General features: G+C 42.7%; 1 protein-coding gene across 10 annotated transcripts in view; it reads right to left on the bottom strand.

Moving 5' to 3' along the window:
- Window positions 1–16854, bottom strand: part of mllt10 (MLLT10 histone lysine methyltransferase DOT1L cofactor) — a 254428-nt gene that overhangs the window by 157737 nt on the left and 79837 nt on the right. For 6 of the 10 annotated variants that reach the window (XM_033015422.1, XM_033015430.1, XM_033015428.1 and 3 more), the window contains one exon: window positions 12902–12995. The exons of the other annotated variants lie outside the window; for them this stretch is intronic. In XM_033015422.1, coding sequence (XP_032871313.1) covers window positions 12902–12995 — 94 coding nt within the window. The remainder of the gene's footprint in view (window positions 1–12901; window positions 12996–16854) is intronic. 10 annotated transcript variants of the gene reach the window in all.

Genomic DNA, 16854 nt, shown 5'->3' with positions numbered 1-16854 from the left:
GAAGGATGCAACTAGGACAATGTAACTCGAGGATGTAACTAGGAAAATGGACAAGGGAGAGCCAGTGGATGTAGTGTACCTGGACATGATAAGGTCCGACATAGCAGATTAGTGGGCTAAATTAGAGCACATGGTATTGGGGTAGGATATTGACATGGATAGAAAATTGCTTGGTAAACAGGAAACAAAGAGTAGGGATTAACGGGTCACTTTCAGAATGGCAGGCAGTGACTAGTGGGGTACCACAAGGCTTGGTGCTGGGACCGCAACTATTTACAATATACAATAATGATTTAGATGAAGCGATTAAGAGTGACATTAGCAAAATTGCAGATGACACAAAGCTGGGTGCCAGTGTGAACTGTGAGGAAGATGCTATGAGGATGCAGGGTGACTTAGATAGGTTGGGTGAGTGGGCAGATGCATGGCAGATGCAGTTTAATGTGGATAAATGTGAGGTTGTCCACTTTAGTGGCAGGAAGGCAGATTATTATCTGAATGGTGTCAAGTTAGGAAAAGGGGAAGCACAACGACATCTGGGTGTCCTTGTTCATCAGTCACTGAAAGTACAGCAGGTAGTGAAGAAAGCTAATGGCATGTTGGCCTTCATAACAAGAGGAGTTGAGTATAGGAGCAAATAAGCCCTTCTGACGTTGTACCGGGCCCTAGTGAGACCACACCTGGAGTATTGTGCTCAGTTTTGGTTTCCAAATTTGAGGAAGGACATTCTTGCTATTGGGGGAGTGCAGCGTAGGTTCACAAGGTTAATTCCCAGGATGGCGAGACTGTCATATGTTGAAAGAATGGAGCAACTGGGCTTGTATACACTGGAATTTAGAAGGATGAGAGGGAATCTTATTGAAACGTATAAGATTATTAAGGGATTGGACACGCTAGAGGCAGGAAACATGTTCCCGATGTTGGGGGAGTCTAGAACCAGGGCCCACAGCTTAAGAATAAGGGGTAGGCCATTTAGAATGGAGATGAGGAGAAACTTTTTCACCCAGAGAGTTGTGAATCTGTGGAATTCTCTGCCTCAGAAGTCAGTGGAAGTCAATTCTCTGGATGCTTTCAAGAGAGAGAGATAGAGTTCTTAAAGATAGCGGAGTCAAGGGATATGGGGAGAAGGCAGGAACAGGGTACTGATTGTGGATGATCAGCCATGATCACATTGAATGGCGGTGCTGGCTCGAAGGGCCAAATGGCCTACTCCTGTACCTATTGTCTATTGGAATGAAGCATTGTTTAGAGGGATTACTATAACCAATGAATTTGTTAGGTTTGGCCTGAGGTACACTTTTGGACCAAGTTCCCTATGATGCCAAGGATGAAGGTTAACAGCTACTCAGTCTTTGTTCGAGAAAATACCTGTGGGGCTACCCTGCCTCAGCCCAATTTCATTTCCTCCGCCACCCCTTAATAATACAGATGCTGGAAATCTGAAATGAAAGGTGGAGATATTTGTCTTCTTATGAGGCCATTTCCCCAAAATATTAACTGTTTCCCTGAGATGCTGTCTCACTTAATGCACATCTACGATGTCTTTTGTGCAAATTGTGCTACATATTCAGGAAACAACTAAAAATGCAAAGGTGAATTTATATCCTTGGGTTGCCATCAGATTAAGATTAATGATCCAGATAATTAATCTTAATTATCCTGGTGAAATGAGAAATGTTGGCCAGCACACGTGGAACAATGCCATGGAAGCTTTGACAACCCCTTGAAAAGGACATTGAGCTTTGGTTTCATGTTGCATTTGAAATAGTGTGACAAACTGTCAAAGTATTAGACAAAAACGAGAAACAATTCATTTGAAAAGTTGTTATGATGATAAAAGTACCAATCTGGAGTTGCCAACCACTCCCCACAACTTTCTGTTTTGCCTAATGACCTTACTATCTGATGGAATACCGATGCTGCGAAAACAAAAGCACCAGAGACAAAAAAAAAAATTCAATGAACCATCATGCATGGCCAAGCATCACCATGCTTTGCCATCGTCATTAAGCCATATTAAAATGTCCAAACTTCACCTCTTAAGTCTCAAAGTATTTTGTTTTGCAAGATTTCTGGACCAAATATTCTGTGATGACGAAATAGATTGCAGATGCTGGAATCTGGAACAAAAAACAGAATGCCGGGATAACTCATCAGATCAAGCAGATATGTGGAACATTCCAACACTGAATTTTCCAATTTCAGATAACCTAGTGTACTCCTCCCACACACACTTAACTATCCAGCTGGTTTTCTTCTTTTTGTTCATCTTTTCCATCCTCCCCCCCCCCCCCCCACCTCCAGCTTCCATGCTCACCTCTCACACACTTTCACCCTTCCACTTAGTTTGCTTCTCCCTTAGCTCGCCTTTCCCATCTTCTCCACCCCACACCTATCTCTATATGCCCATCATACTCTCTCCATCTGGTTTCACATACTACCCACAAGCCTCTATCCCAGTCACCCCACCACCACTTCGTACTGCTATATTTCCGCTTCCCTCTCAGTCCTAATATAGGGTTTCGACCCAAAATGACAACCTACAACTTTTGCCTCCACATATGCTGCTTGATCCAGAGATATTCCAGGGTTTTGTTTTTGATCCAGATTCCAACATCTGCAGTCTCTTTTGTCTTCATTATTCAATGGAATCCAGCAATTAATCATTTTTTAAATGAAAATAACAAATCCATCAACAATCCAATCTATTTATTTCAAGACTGGATAGTACTCGCTGGAATTTAGAAGATTGAGGGGGGATCTTATAAAAACTTACAACATTCTTAAGGGGTTGGACAGGCTAGATGCAGGAAGATTGTTCCCGATGGTGGGGAAGTCCAGAACAAGGGGTCACAGTTTAAGGATAAGGGGGAAGTCTTTTAGGACCGAGATGAGAAAAAAAAAATTCGCACAGAGAGTGGAATCTGTGGAATTCTCTGTCACAGAAGGTAGATGAGGCCAGTTCATTGGCTATATTTAAGAGGCAGTTAGATATGACCCTTGTGGCTAAAGGGATCAGGGTGTATGGAGAGAAGGCAGGTACAGGATACTGAGTTGGATGATCAGCCATGATCATATTGAATGGCGGTGCAGGCTCGAAGAGCCGAATGGCCTACTCCTGCACCTATTTTCTATGTTTCTATGTTTCTAAGATAATTTAATTCAAGGCAATTATGCAACATCCCAATTAAAAATATACCATAATCGATTACTAGATTTGAAATTGGTATCAAATTAAATGTTCCAATTGGGTCCTAACAAATCAAATGAAGAATTTGGAAACACATTTTTTAATATCTGTAACAAAATTCACACATAATTTTTAACATGTTGGAAAGCTTGTATGTGTATGACACATCAACAGGAAAGGTTACTAAATTCCTGAAATAAATCAAAATATATCATTAAATGAGTCGGTACCCGGATGTGGCACCGACGGTCGAGAGGCCGAAGCAAAGAAGTCGAAGCCAAAGAACCGAATGGAAATGAGGCCGAAACGCCAATAAACCGTAGATAAAACGCCTACTAACTGAAGGGATGGGACGCCTAAATGCAAACTAACGGAAAGGGCAGGACGCCTAAAAGCCAACGAACCGAAAAGCTGCGGCGCCTAAAAGCAAACTTACTGAATGGCCGCTCTGTCGAAACGCCACCTACCCGAAAGGCGGCGTCGCCTACAAGCCAAAGGACCGACTGCCGATCAACAGAAAATTCCAATAACGGATACGACGTTGCCGGGGGGCGGGACTTGTCAGCGATTGGTCCAGACCCCCGCGTCCATCACATCACTGTGAAGGCATGAAGATTGTCCCAAACCTCCGCTCCACCCGACCCACAGCCCGCAGAGGGTGGCCGTGGGAGAGTGGGGGCTGTCCTGAGGGATGCACACCTTCGGCCGCTTTCAACTTGGTGCTTGGGTTCAGATTTCCCAGTCACCTATGGGTTGTGTGGGAAAATGAACCCCACGCTCCCGTCTCCCCCTTCTCTCTCCCTTCTTCTCTCTCTCCCTCTCTCCCCTCTTCTCTCTCTCTCCACTCTTCTCTCTCCCTCCTCGCAGATAAGACTTTGCCTTCTATCACAGTGAGGAGGAGATTCACTGTGATGGATGTTTGTGTAAATTGTGTTGTGTCTTGGTTCTTTTTCTTGTGTGTATGACTGCAGAAACCAAATTTTGTTTGAACCTCAAGAGGTTCAAATGACAACAAATAAATTGTATTGTATTGTATCCTTCCCTTCTCTCTCTCCCCTCTCTCTCCCTTCTCTCTCTCCTCTGTCTCCACCCGCGGGATCGTCCCACAGTCACTGACCACGATGCACTGCCATCGGACCCTAACCCCCACACCAGGGCAAGCCCTTTAGACCACCATCAACCATTCAATTCCAACAATTCATACAAGCTGTGAAATATCATAGAAGTGGCCATACAACCATCCACGAAGCAGTCAGAAGTCTGATAAAATATTATTTATTTATTGACAGGTTGTTTTATTATTGCCATGTGTACGGGGGAAACAAAGAAAGACGTTGTTTGTATACTATCCAGTCAAATAATACAATACAAGAGTACAATCAAACCATACACAAGTACTACAGGTAGTGCAAAGGAAAACATTGACAAAAGTGAAGGATATCACAAAAAGCTATAAGCAAAAGTGCAGATTTAAAAAAGTGCAAAGACCAAAATGAGGAACATTGAGAGGTCCATTCAATAGTCTAATAACAGTGGAGAAGAAGCTCTTTTTGAATATGCCGTTTGTGCTTTCAACCTTTTCTATCTTCTGCCCAACCGGAGAGGGGAGAAGTGGTAATGACCAGGATGGTCAGGCTTCAGCCACAACTCTCTGCAATTTCTTGAGTTCTCGCCAAACCTCATTATGGTAACAATCGACCTATTGAAACCACCCTGCCTGATGTCATCTGTAGTCAGCCCCGATTTGTCCTGGACTTTTCTTGCTTCCAGTTTCTCTCCCCACAATTAGTATGAAGGGTCCTGACCTGAAACGTCACCTATCCATTTTCTCGAGATGCTGCCTGACCCACTGATTTATTCCAGCATTTTGTGTCAATCTATGGTATCTTCAGCACCTGCAATTCAATTTTATTGCATTGGGAATCTGATATAGGTGTCCTTGTTATCCAGATGTTCCAAGAATGAGTAGGTATGTTACAAAACTTACCTTCAGCGGCGCTGCAATTCTGCCATTGGCAGTGTGCGCGATTTTGGCGCGTTTGAGGGGGAGGGCGGGGTTAAAACGGATTTTTTTTCCCGACCTGGTCCTGAATTATATTTGTTGAAGTGCAAGATGTTGCTAAAGAATCGTTCCTACGACCGTTCTGTGTGTTTTTTTTTTTTAATTCACCCGACAAGTTAATCGCTGGAATGATTTTAAAATCAGCTTCTGAAGCCGCCAATGCCGACAACGAGGACGGATTTTATGGAGGACCAGGTAAAAGAAAGTAGTTTATTTTTATGTATAAAAGTGTTTCTTAAGATGTATTTAATTCACATTTTAAGTTGCGAAACGGTGATTTAGTCCCCGAAGTGTATTTGCTGCCGATATGGGGACTAAAAACACTGCAACCTCAACGTTCCAAATGTTCCAGAAAATCCCACTCGCAAGCTGATTTAAATGGCCATTAATTTACAGGTATTAAACATTAAATTCCTTCCATTTGGCCTATAAACCCATGACAATGAGATTTAAAAATTATGTTATTCTGAATTCTTGTGTGAATGTTATTTGGACACTTAGGCTATTTAAAAATGTTAATCTATTCTTAAGAAATGGATAGATGTTTAGATCTAGTAATTGAATTTTGTAATTAGCTACAATTAGGTAACTAACTAATTATATGCTTTAATTTCAAGTCATCTAAGTAAGATTGTTTCATATTTGTTTCAGAATGCTTCAATCTATAATAACTGAAAATTTCGTTCAGTTCTCTTAAATTTTAAGAAAGTTATCGGCTTTTAAATGTTCTCGATCACAGCTTTTGTGTTAAGTCAATGAAAAAGCAATAGGGAACAAGATGCCAATTTCCGAGTATGAACATGGCCATAACTTTTTTAACACTGAAGATATGAAAGTGAGTTAGGTGTCAAATTAAACTTATTTTTATGCTTTATCTGATGGGATAAATTAAAGACTTGATTTTTTAAATCTCAAAATTTTGTAACATTGCTAGAATGAGTGTAGTGCTAGGAAGATGGCGTATCCCGTAGACCTTTTGTGACTGTCGGCATACTGCAGTGGTCAACGCCCTCTGGGAGGCTGGAGTTAATTGCATCAACAGCCTCCCGATGCATTTCACGATAGTGGATGTCAGACCACCAGCCAGTAATCATTTATGAACTCTACCATGCTTTTCTTTGGCACCAAGATGATAGTGGTCATCTTAAAGCAGGTGGGAACCTCAGCATGATGTGAGAGGAGGTTACATATAAAGAGGTTTCCCACCAATACTCCTGCTAACTATTCCACACAGATTCGGAGGACACGGCCAGGGACACCATCTGGGTCAGTTGGTTAATTGTATAAACCTGTACTAAAACCGAGTTTTATAATGGTGACCACAAAACTACTTAATGTCTTTATTAGTTTAGATTAGAGATACAGCGCGGAAACAGGCCCTTCAGTCCACCTAGTCCGCATCGATCAGTGATCTCCGCACATTAACACTATTCTACACACACTAGGGACAATTTACATTTATGCCAAGCCAATTAACCTACAAACCTGTAAGTCTTCGGAGTGTGGGAAGAAACCGAAGATCTCGGAGAAAACCCATGCAGGTCACGGGGAGAATGTACAAACTCCGTACAAACACCACCATAGTCAGGATCGAACTATATCGAACCGGTTCTCTAGCGCAGTAAAGCAGCAACTCTACCGCGGCGCCACCCCTAGTGCCACCGTCTTCTAACCTCAAATGGCATACTAATCAACGCTTAAGGGTGAAATATTTTAACCCCACGTAATCTAGTCAAACAATGTAGTTGAATTGAATACTTTGTCACATGTGACAAGTCAGTGAAATTCGTTCATGCATACCCAAGGTATGCAAATAGTCACCACATGAAGGGTGCTGATAATGTTACAGTGTTCTGGGCCAGGTCCATTCTTTTTCTCCCTCCCTCACAGCAGTTCCACTGCGCCGGATCCTCCTTTGTTCTTGCCCCACTCCCCCCTCCCCTCACGGCAGTTCCCCCTTGCTGGGTCCTCATTTGTTCCCGGCGGCACGTCCTCAGACTCCCACATGGCCCGTCCTCGACTGCCACGTTGCTCCGTCGACCCATTTGACCCTTAAACCATCTCTTGAATGGATCAGCAAACCATTCAGCTGCTGCAAAACTGCAATGTTCTGCACAAGAATTTTTGCCAACTGTTCAAAAAGGTGCCTCATTATTCCCATCTCAAGAGCAGGGTGATGCTTGACAGTGATGAGAAAATTCTCCGAATAAATAAAAGACTGGACCATAACCATGTTTCTCAGAGTAACTGGTCATATTCTAGTAAGTGTTCTGCACCTCACAGGCAGTTTGCTGCTGTAAATTGCACTCGAATTCACCCAGATCTGCTGAACAAAGATAATTATATAAATGCACTATTTACCTACTGTCCTCACTCTTGACAAAAGTTCCTCTATTATATTATAGCAGTATTCTGTTATCTCATTAGAATCTTTACACTCATTTTTTACAGAATGAACCCCCTTGAACCATAGCTAGTAAATGAAGCTGTAATAGAAAACACTGCTCAGTTTTATTCTTATGTCATCAAGTGCTTACATTTGAAAATATATTAGCATTGCAGCACTGGAGGAAACAAATTGTTCCTTAGTTGTACTCTTAAAGCGTTCTACTAAAATGATAATTTCCTAAAGAAATGTCACATTTAGTTATCCTGATGAAAATAATAAGCAGCTTCAAAAGGACAAAAAGCAATCAATTTAATGAACAGAAAATTTGGAAAACTAATTTTCTAACAGTCATATAGAAATAAGCAATAGATTTTAGATTTGATGGCAGGCAATCTTATTCAAGTTTGCTCCCACTACCCAGTCTCCCAGCAACAACATCAAGGCTAGACACAAAATGCTGGAGTAACTCAGCGGGACAGGCAGCATCTCTGGGAGAAGGAATGCGAGACGTTTCGGGCCAACAACATCAAGGCTGATCAACCTCACCTATGTTAGCTTCATGATTTCAATACACTTGCTTAAAAAAAATCAATTGCAATTTTCAAACTTTCAGTTGACCCAAGCTTACTCGTCTCTCCATGTCATTAAAATTCTAGATTTCCACTTCATTGTACGTTGTCATGTCTGAAAACCTTAGCCCCGATTTTAATGTTATGATCCGCAATGAAATAGAGAGAAAATAACCTCCTGAAAACAGTTGTTTTGACATTCATTATCTTCTACACAAGGAATACTTGTTCCAACGAATCCTCCTATCACTGATCTAATTCTTCAAAAACCTGCCGACATTCTATTACACAAAGTGAGCAGCGAAGAAAGTTCTATGAAATAACAAGTGATAATAGCTTCTTCATTAGCCAACCTCAATTCCTTGTCACCCCAGGTAGGAGATAGTTACCTAAACATATCTGGGTGGCTAGAGAATGCTGAATGCGTCAGTGCCAGCAACACTGCCCCTACAGCACGGTCCAATGCTTGAAAATATTTCAAAGATTTAACTTTAAAAAGGGAAAGTACAATTTACTGTCAGTAAAGTGCTGGGGAGAGGGAGCTAATTAGATGACTCTTTCAAAGATCTGGAACTGACTTGCAGGACTGAATGTCCTCCTTGTTTACTATGTAAACCCTTCAAGAAAACAACCAATCATGAATGACCAGTTAAGAGAAAATTGTTAAAGTACAAAGAATGGAAAAATACATGTCACTGAGTTCCACGAGTTATATGTTCACAGAACCCACAAACCCTTCTCAACCACAGCTTTTCACCATGCTACAATTACCAAAGTACATTTCACCAAACTTCCTTATGGTTACATATGCATACACATCACTACTGCAGCCTCCAGTTACTCACAACTTCTGCATTACCCACAATTAATTACATTTTCTATCATGAAGACTACATTCTCTAAACACCAAGACGTTCACTAACACATTGTTTTCTTGCAATATACAATGGCAAAGACTAACAGATAGTTATCTGCCTTCATCGTCTTTCATACATTCTCTCTCCCCAACACCTTCACCCAATGCACCATAGCTTCTTGGGTTACTGACCCCAGAGTGAAGATTTCGGGCACAAGCAATGCCGAGTTGGAAGCTGCACAAAACTTAATGTGCATTGGGACAGAATGATATAGCATAGAAACAGGTCCATTCCGACCAGGTTGCCTACCTGAGTCTCTGTTGACTTCTCTCCACAACAAGTTCCACATCCAAACAACATCCCATCTCTCGTATACATGCTTACCCATGTTACTTCCCCCCTCTTTCCCCCCAGAAATAGGACACCATTGATGCCAACTTACTCAAAACCCAAACCATATATTGGTTCCACTTCTGATGCTGTCTTTAAGGATCAAGGAATAGAAATGGAAGGTGAATTTTAAAAACACTCCGTGCAATTAAGTCGTGGTCCCGTACGTAGAGTGGAAAATGTTCAGTTAATAAAGAACACTATTTACATGGACACAAGCTCATTATTAAATGTGGTGGGACTTCACGGGACCTTTTCATTGATAGAATCTCCCAGAAATTAGCATTGGGCTGTAGCACCTCAGCAAATAATGATCCAAATAAAACCACCGAGGAACTTTGCCAAAGTGTGGAAATGCAGCCAAAAAGTGCCACTCAACCACCTACCATGGCCAGCCATATTTGCACCCTTTAACATAGTTTGTAAACCATATCACTTACTTCACAAGTGCCCTTTTTAAAAAACCTAATAGAGTCATAAACTCATACAGCATGGAAACAGGCCCCCTTGGCCCAACACGTCCATGCCAATTAAGATGCTCCATTTAAGCTAGTCTCATTACTAACTATTTTATCTGGCAGCACATTCTGTACACCCACCACCCTCTGTACAGAAAGATTGACCCGTATGTCTATTTAATCTTTCCTCTCCCTTAAACCTATTGCTCTGATGTTCTCAATTCCCCACCCTGGGAAAAAGACTGCATTCACCTTATCACCCTCATGATTTTATATACCACTATAAGACCACTACTGAGCTTCTTGCACTCCGAGTAAAGTCGTAGCATGCCCATCATCTGCCTATAACTCAGCCCTTGTGTCCTCATAATATACTCATAAATCCTCTTTGCTCCCTTTCCAGCTTAATGGCATCTTTCCTATAGTAGATGACCTGTTATAATTGAACGCAATACTGCAAGTGCAGCTCTCACTAACGTTTTGTACAACTGTTACATAACATCCCAACCTCCATATTCAATTCCCTGACAGATGAAGGCCAATGTGTCAAAAATCTTCTTCACCACCCCATCTACTTGTGATGCCACTTTCAGGGAATTATATACTTGTTCTCCTAGATCCCTCTGCTCTACAACACTCTCCAGGGCCCTACCATTCAGTGTGATCCTGCCTTATTTTGACTTCACAAATACATCACCTTACACTTAACTGAATTAAACTCCATTAGCCGTTCTTTGGCCCACTTGCACAGCTGATCAAAGTCCCACTTTAATTTTTGATAACCATCCTCACTTTCTATGATATTACCCATTCTACTGTCATCTAACTTACTAATCATACATTGTACATTTAAGCGGCACAGTGGTGAAGCAGTAGAGTTTCTTCCTTACAGTGCCAGAGACAAGAGGTCGATCCAGACTATTGGTGCTGTCTGTATGGACTTTGTACATTCTTCCTCCCACACCCCAAAGATGTACAAGTTGGTAGGTTAATTGGCTTTTGTAAATTTTAAGTGGTCACTGGGTTGATCACTGGTGCTGACTCACTGGGCCGAAGGACCTGTTTCCACGCAGTATCTCTAAAGTCGCATCCAAATCATTGATGTAGAAGGCAAACAGTTGATGAAGATGAAACAATATTGCTATTACCTGACAACAATGCAAGCCAATATTTTACAATACTTCTCATATCTAACAAACATATTTTAAGCAACATATGTCAATTGTTAAAATAAATCTGTGCAGTTTCATTGATTGGGGTACTTGCCACCCAGGAAGTGTGGGCTTCTGAACAAGAATGCACAAATCTTGATCTTTCTAAAGGGAAGCAATTTCTCAATTAATCTCCCGGTGGACTTCATGTGCAGGCCAGCAGTGGAGTGTTAGCTTTCTATAATTTCCCCAATTTATCTGCACAATTTACTCACTGAACTTGTTAGACCTGGCAATGTAGTTCAGTTATGGCATTAGTTCCAAAGAAATGTTGTGGCGACGAGGTAGGTTGAGTTTAGAAATGCAATGTGAAAACAGATCCTTCACCCCACCAAGTCCGTGCCGACCAGCAATCCCATACTCACGATCCCATACAACATCCTTATAACTATAAAACTCTGATCTTGGATGTGTGTGGCTGTGTGTGTGTCTGTGTGTGTGTGTGTGTGTGTGTGTGTGTGTGTGTGTGTGTGTGTGTGTGTGTGTGTGTGTGTGTGTGTGTGTGTGTGTGTGTGTGTGTGTCTGTGTGTGCGTGTATTTATTTGTTTGTGTGTGATCACATCTACTCAAAGAAACGACGCGCTAATGGGAAAATGTTTACATATTCTGGTGGAGATTTACACCGTGGTGTAAAAAATCGGCTTACATGAAAATTACCTGATGACATCACAATGCCTCTGCGTGCTGCGTGTTCTGCCTGCAGAGTCTGCGCTGCAAGCTGCTGTCCGCCCCTGCCGCCCCCCCCAACCCCCGCGCGCTGCGAGTGACGTAACCGCCACTCCGTGTCCCACTCTGTGCCTCCCTGTCCCTCTCTGTGTCCCTCTGTGTGTCACTCTGTTTGTCCCTCTTTCTCTACCCCCTCCCTCTCTAGCCGCGCCTGCGAGTTGGGGGCTGTAGGCGAGTGGATAGGGCAGGAGATGGGGTGAAATGAGTGAATGAATAATATTAATATAATATATCAATGGGGGTGATTAGTTTGTGTGTGTGGGTGGTTAGTGTGTGTGGGTGGTTGGTGGATGTGTGGGTGGTTAGTGTGTGTGTGGGTGGTTGGTGGTGTGTGGGTGTGTGGGTGTGTGGGTGTGTGGGTGTGTGGGTGTGTGTGTGTGTGTGTGTGTGTGTGTGTGTGTGTGTGTGTGTGTGTGTGTGTGTGTGTGTGTGTGTCTCTGTGTGTGTGTGTCTGTGTCTGTGTGTGTCACGCCACAGGCCGCCCCGGGTCCCACTTGGCCTGGTTCCATATTAAAATATTTGTTATTGTTTTGACCAAGTTAAATCACATTAAAACATTCCAATGTATCACATTGATATCCTCATGATTTTACAGAATAATTTTGCAATAGACTTGCTGAAATTTCACACTATCTAAACGGGTAAATAGTGCTTTCTATAAAGAGGCGTCAATTTCCTTGAAAGATTCAGTTTTAAACTTTATTCATTGAGAATATATTACCAACATATTTCTAATATGTACCTATGATACGTTCTAGCTTGATACTAATTTGTCAGAAGTAATCAGTATTTTAGATTCTGATTATTTCATAATCTTCTTCAGATGAGAAGGCAGACAATAAACCTTTTTGAAAGATGAACAGTTGAGAAGTGAAATAGTGAGATCAGATCTACAAATGTAGACCTCCTACAAGAGGAAAGGTTATTCTGGTGGAGCTTTTTCCCCTCCTCTAGTTTAATTTTGCTTAATCACAACATGGTTGCCACTTTGGATTTTTATTTTATTTTTTAATTCTTACCGTTTCCTTCGTAAATTTCTTAGCACTTACCAATTTTCCAAAATGGTATTTACAGTAGCCACAGTATTTAACATTATCAGCTTCTGAGCCTTCTTCTTCACATAGAAGTCCTGCCAGTTGTGCACTGAAAAAACAGTAAAAATAATCGAGATGCTAGCAAACGGATTGAAATATGTCTAAAATTTGCAGACTAGTTTATGACTGTTGATTAAGTTTTCTTCTTTCTTTATTCTTTTCCTAATAAGAATTCAGTAATCCAGAGCTCTGCGATATACATGATCTAAGTTTTTTGTAATTACTTGAGCTCCAATTTCCACTATTGTCCTATTACATTCAGCTGTATTAATTGCATAGTAACAATCCTAATACCTCGTCAATGCCAAAACATTTTTAGCTGGAATTCCTTCAGTCCCCTAGTGACTTCAATAACAGAGACTAAAAGATCCCACATTTGGTTCTTGATCAATGCTGAATTAATTGGCTCAGGCAAAATAGCAGGTCAATTACCACAAATAGCCTCAGCATTGAGATGACAGAATTAAAACCTTTGCTGGGAGTTAGGGTATGTTTTTGGTCACCCTAAATCAACAGTTCCCATTTTTTTCCTAACCATTACCAATTTAACCATAACATTTCTGCAACCTCAGAGTAAGTGTTAACATGCTAAAAATATCATAACAAATGTCGATAGTCTTTATATTTCTAATTTGACACATTCCAAATCTATTTTTTAAGATTGGAAAAAAACTGAGCACAATATCAAAACAGTTACAGTATTAAATGCACTTGCCTGAAATTTGTCCTATGTAATTTAATTGTGGACTGTATTCACTGTGGTGAAATGCAATTAAATAATTATAAAAAGGAGTACACATTTGGTGACCCCAATACAACTGGCAAAAGTTATCTGTTACTGCATTCAATATTCACAAAATGGCACTTGTATGGAGATGAGCAATAGCTTATAAATTCATAGTCCATGACTGATCAAGTCCATAGGACGGCACGGTGGTGCAGCGGTAGAGTTGCTGCCTTACAGTGTTTCCAGCGCCAGAGACCCGGGTTCGATCCCAACTAGGGGCGCTGCCTGTACAGAGTTTGTACATTCTCCCCGTGACCACATGGGTTTTCTCCGAGATCTTCAGTTTCCTCCCACACTCCAAAGACATACAGGTTTATTTAATTGGCTTTGTATATCAGGGCTCGAAATTTGCGATTGCCCGGGTGCCATTGGCCACCTAAACTGCCGCCGGGCAACATAAATGCCATGTAATTTTGCCCGGCTTGGCACTGCAGATACTGGTTTATATCGAAGATAGACACAAAAAACTGGAGTAACTCAGCGGTACAGGCAGCATCTCTGGAGAAACGGAACGTGACGCTTCGTGTCAGCGGCGGCGGCGACTGTAGTGCGGGGCAAAGATACTAGGTGCGGGGTGACGGAGGGTCGGAGCGAATGACGGACCTCGCACAGCAGCAGGCGCAACAGCAGCTCCACCTCCTCCCGCACCCCGCCCGCCCTGATAGTGGCCGCTCCTTGCCACTCTGCCAACCGCGATAACCGCTTTCAAGACCCTCCCGCACGCTGAGGCCGGGAGGAAGTGGGAGGCTTCGGTGTGGAAGGAGGCTGCCTTCCACCGTCTGAAGCACCTGCACCTTCCTGTTGGCTGGCGGAGGAAGGGAGGCGGTGGCGAGGAGATCCCAACTGCCTCCCCCTTTGGCGGCAGCACTTGGCGGTGGACAGGGATGGCCAAGGCAGCGGGGCGATGACGCCGGTGATGTTCGAGGAGCGCTGACCTTCCTTCGTCCCCACCCCCACCCCCTCTCTCTCCCTCTCTCTCTCTCTTGTACGCCCCCCTCCACCCTCCTTATCCTGGGACCCCTCCTCTCAATCCCACACTGATCACCATTCCCGCCTCTATTCAGTCCTCACTGACATCCCCTGTGCTCCCATCCCCATCTACCCCCCACCCCCCCCCCCCCCCCCCCCCCCCCCCCCAATCTATTCATCCTGCACTGATCACCCTATCCACCTCGCATTGATAATCCTGCCACCCCCATCCATCCTACACTGGTCCCACAATTCATCCTGTACTGACCCCCTTTCCCATCCATCCTGCACTGCACCCCCCCCCCCATCCATCCAGTACTGATCCCCTCATTCATCCCATATTGACCTCCCCTCCATTTATTCTGCACCAATCTCCCCATCCATCCTGTAGTGATCTTCCCATTCATCTTTTACTGATCCCCCCAATTCATCCTGCACTGATCCCCCCCATTCATCCTGCACTGATCCCCCCTTCATTTATTCTGCACCGAACCCCCCATCCATCCTGTAGTGATCACCCCGTTCATCTTTTACTGATCCCCTCATTCTATAGTGTGTTGTGTCTTTTCTTTTTTTATTTTGTATGGATGTATGGAAACACAATATCTTCTATGTACAGCACTTTGGTTTCAATGCAAGTTGATTTAAATGTGCTATATAAATAAAAAATACTTACTCACTTACATCCTGCACTGATCCCCCCCCCCCCCCCATCCATCCTGTCGTGACCCCACCACCATTCATCCTGTAGTGAGCCCCCCCCATTCATCCTGTAGTGATCCACCCATTCATCCTGCACAGATCCTCCGATCCACTGTACTGATCCTCCCATTCATCCTGTGCTGATCCCTCCCCCCCCCATCCATCCTGTACTAATCCTCCCATTCAAGAAGAATGGGGGATCAGTCTGAAGGGTCCCAAACCGAAACGTTGCCTATTTCCTTAGCTCCATAGATGCTGCCTCACCCGCTGAGTTTCTCCAGCATTTTTGTCTATCCCCATTTATCCTGTACTGATCCACCCATTCATCCTGTACTGATTCCCCCCCCCCCCCCATCCATCCTGTACTGACCCCCCCCCCCATTCATCCCTCACAGATCCCCCTCGTCCATCCCGTACTGATCCCCCCATTCAACCCCACTGACATCCCCCGCGCTCTCCCCTCACAATTTTACCTACTCCAACCAACACACACTAATTCCCGCATCAATCCATCCATTCCGCACTGATTGCCTTCTCAACCCCCGCCATCTATCCATCCCGCACCGATTCACACACACCCCAACCCACCCCCTGACCCTATTGTGCTGGAAATGTCTTCAGAGCGAACATTGACTATGTTTGATAACGGAATGCAATCAAATGTGTTTTAATTCCCAATGTTATTATTTGTTATAATCCATAAAGATGGATTAATTAAATTGTGAACATGTGAAACATTAAAATCGCAGTGTTCGATTGTCACTGCTACCGTTGACACGTTATTACAGAATTTATTTTACTGGCAAATCAATGCTCTTAATATGGAGTATCAGTACTGTAGTTATTCAATGAGCAACATTCACAACTACACGTTGGATTTATCCAGGTTTTACTTCTACAGTCGGTCATATACATCACAAATTTGGTCAGGAGATATTTCAGTTGAAATGTTAACGTCAATTCTGAAGTGGGAATGATGGAAACAGCGTTTATCAATAAAAAAAAAATTAATCTGGTGCGTACCAACTGGGTATCTTCATTGCTGTTCACAATACGTACATCTAATCGGAATGTCCGGTAATGTGGCATTTTGACACCTTTAAACATATTACCAAAAGAACATTTGCTGGTTATGTCCTTTGTCCATCTCTTGTCAGTTAGTGTAATGTTTAACCTGTCAGATGGGTATAGTCTGTTTTAATAGCTATTATCATAAAATGCCTTTAGAATTTTCCTTGCAACCTGTATGTATATTTTGTTGTGGATAAATTATGTGGGAAGCGATAGTGGTTCTGTACCAATAGCAATAACGACCCTTGCTATGGCCATGTCATGATAATTTTCAGTCCTTCACAGAAAACATGTTTGCATCAATCTGTAGTGTGCATGGTTAAGCATATATGTTACCATGGTCCAGGATTTATTGACACGGGTTGATCATACGCTGAAT

This window comes from Amblyraja radiata, chromosome 2, assembly GCF_010909765.2.
Source record: "Amblyraja radiata isolate CabotCenter1 chromosome 2, sAmbRad1.1.pri, whole genome shotgun sequence".
Taxonomy (NCBI): Eukaryota; Metazoa; Chordata; class Chondrichthyes; order Rajiformes; family Rajidae; genus Amblyraja; species Amblyraja radiata.
Note: the sequence above shows the minus strand (reverse complement) of the source record. Positions and strands in the feature narration are given on the sequence as shown.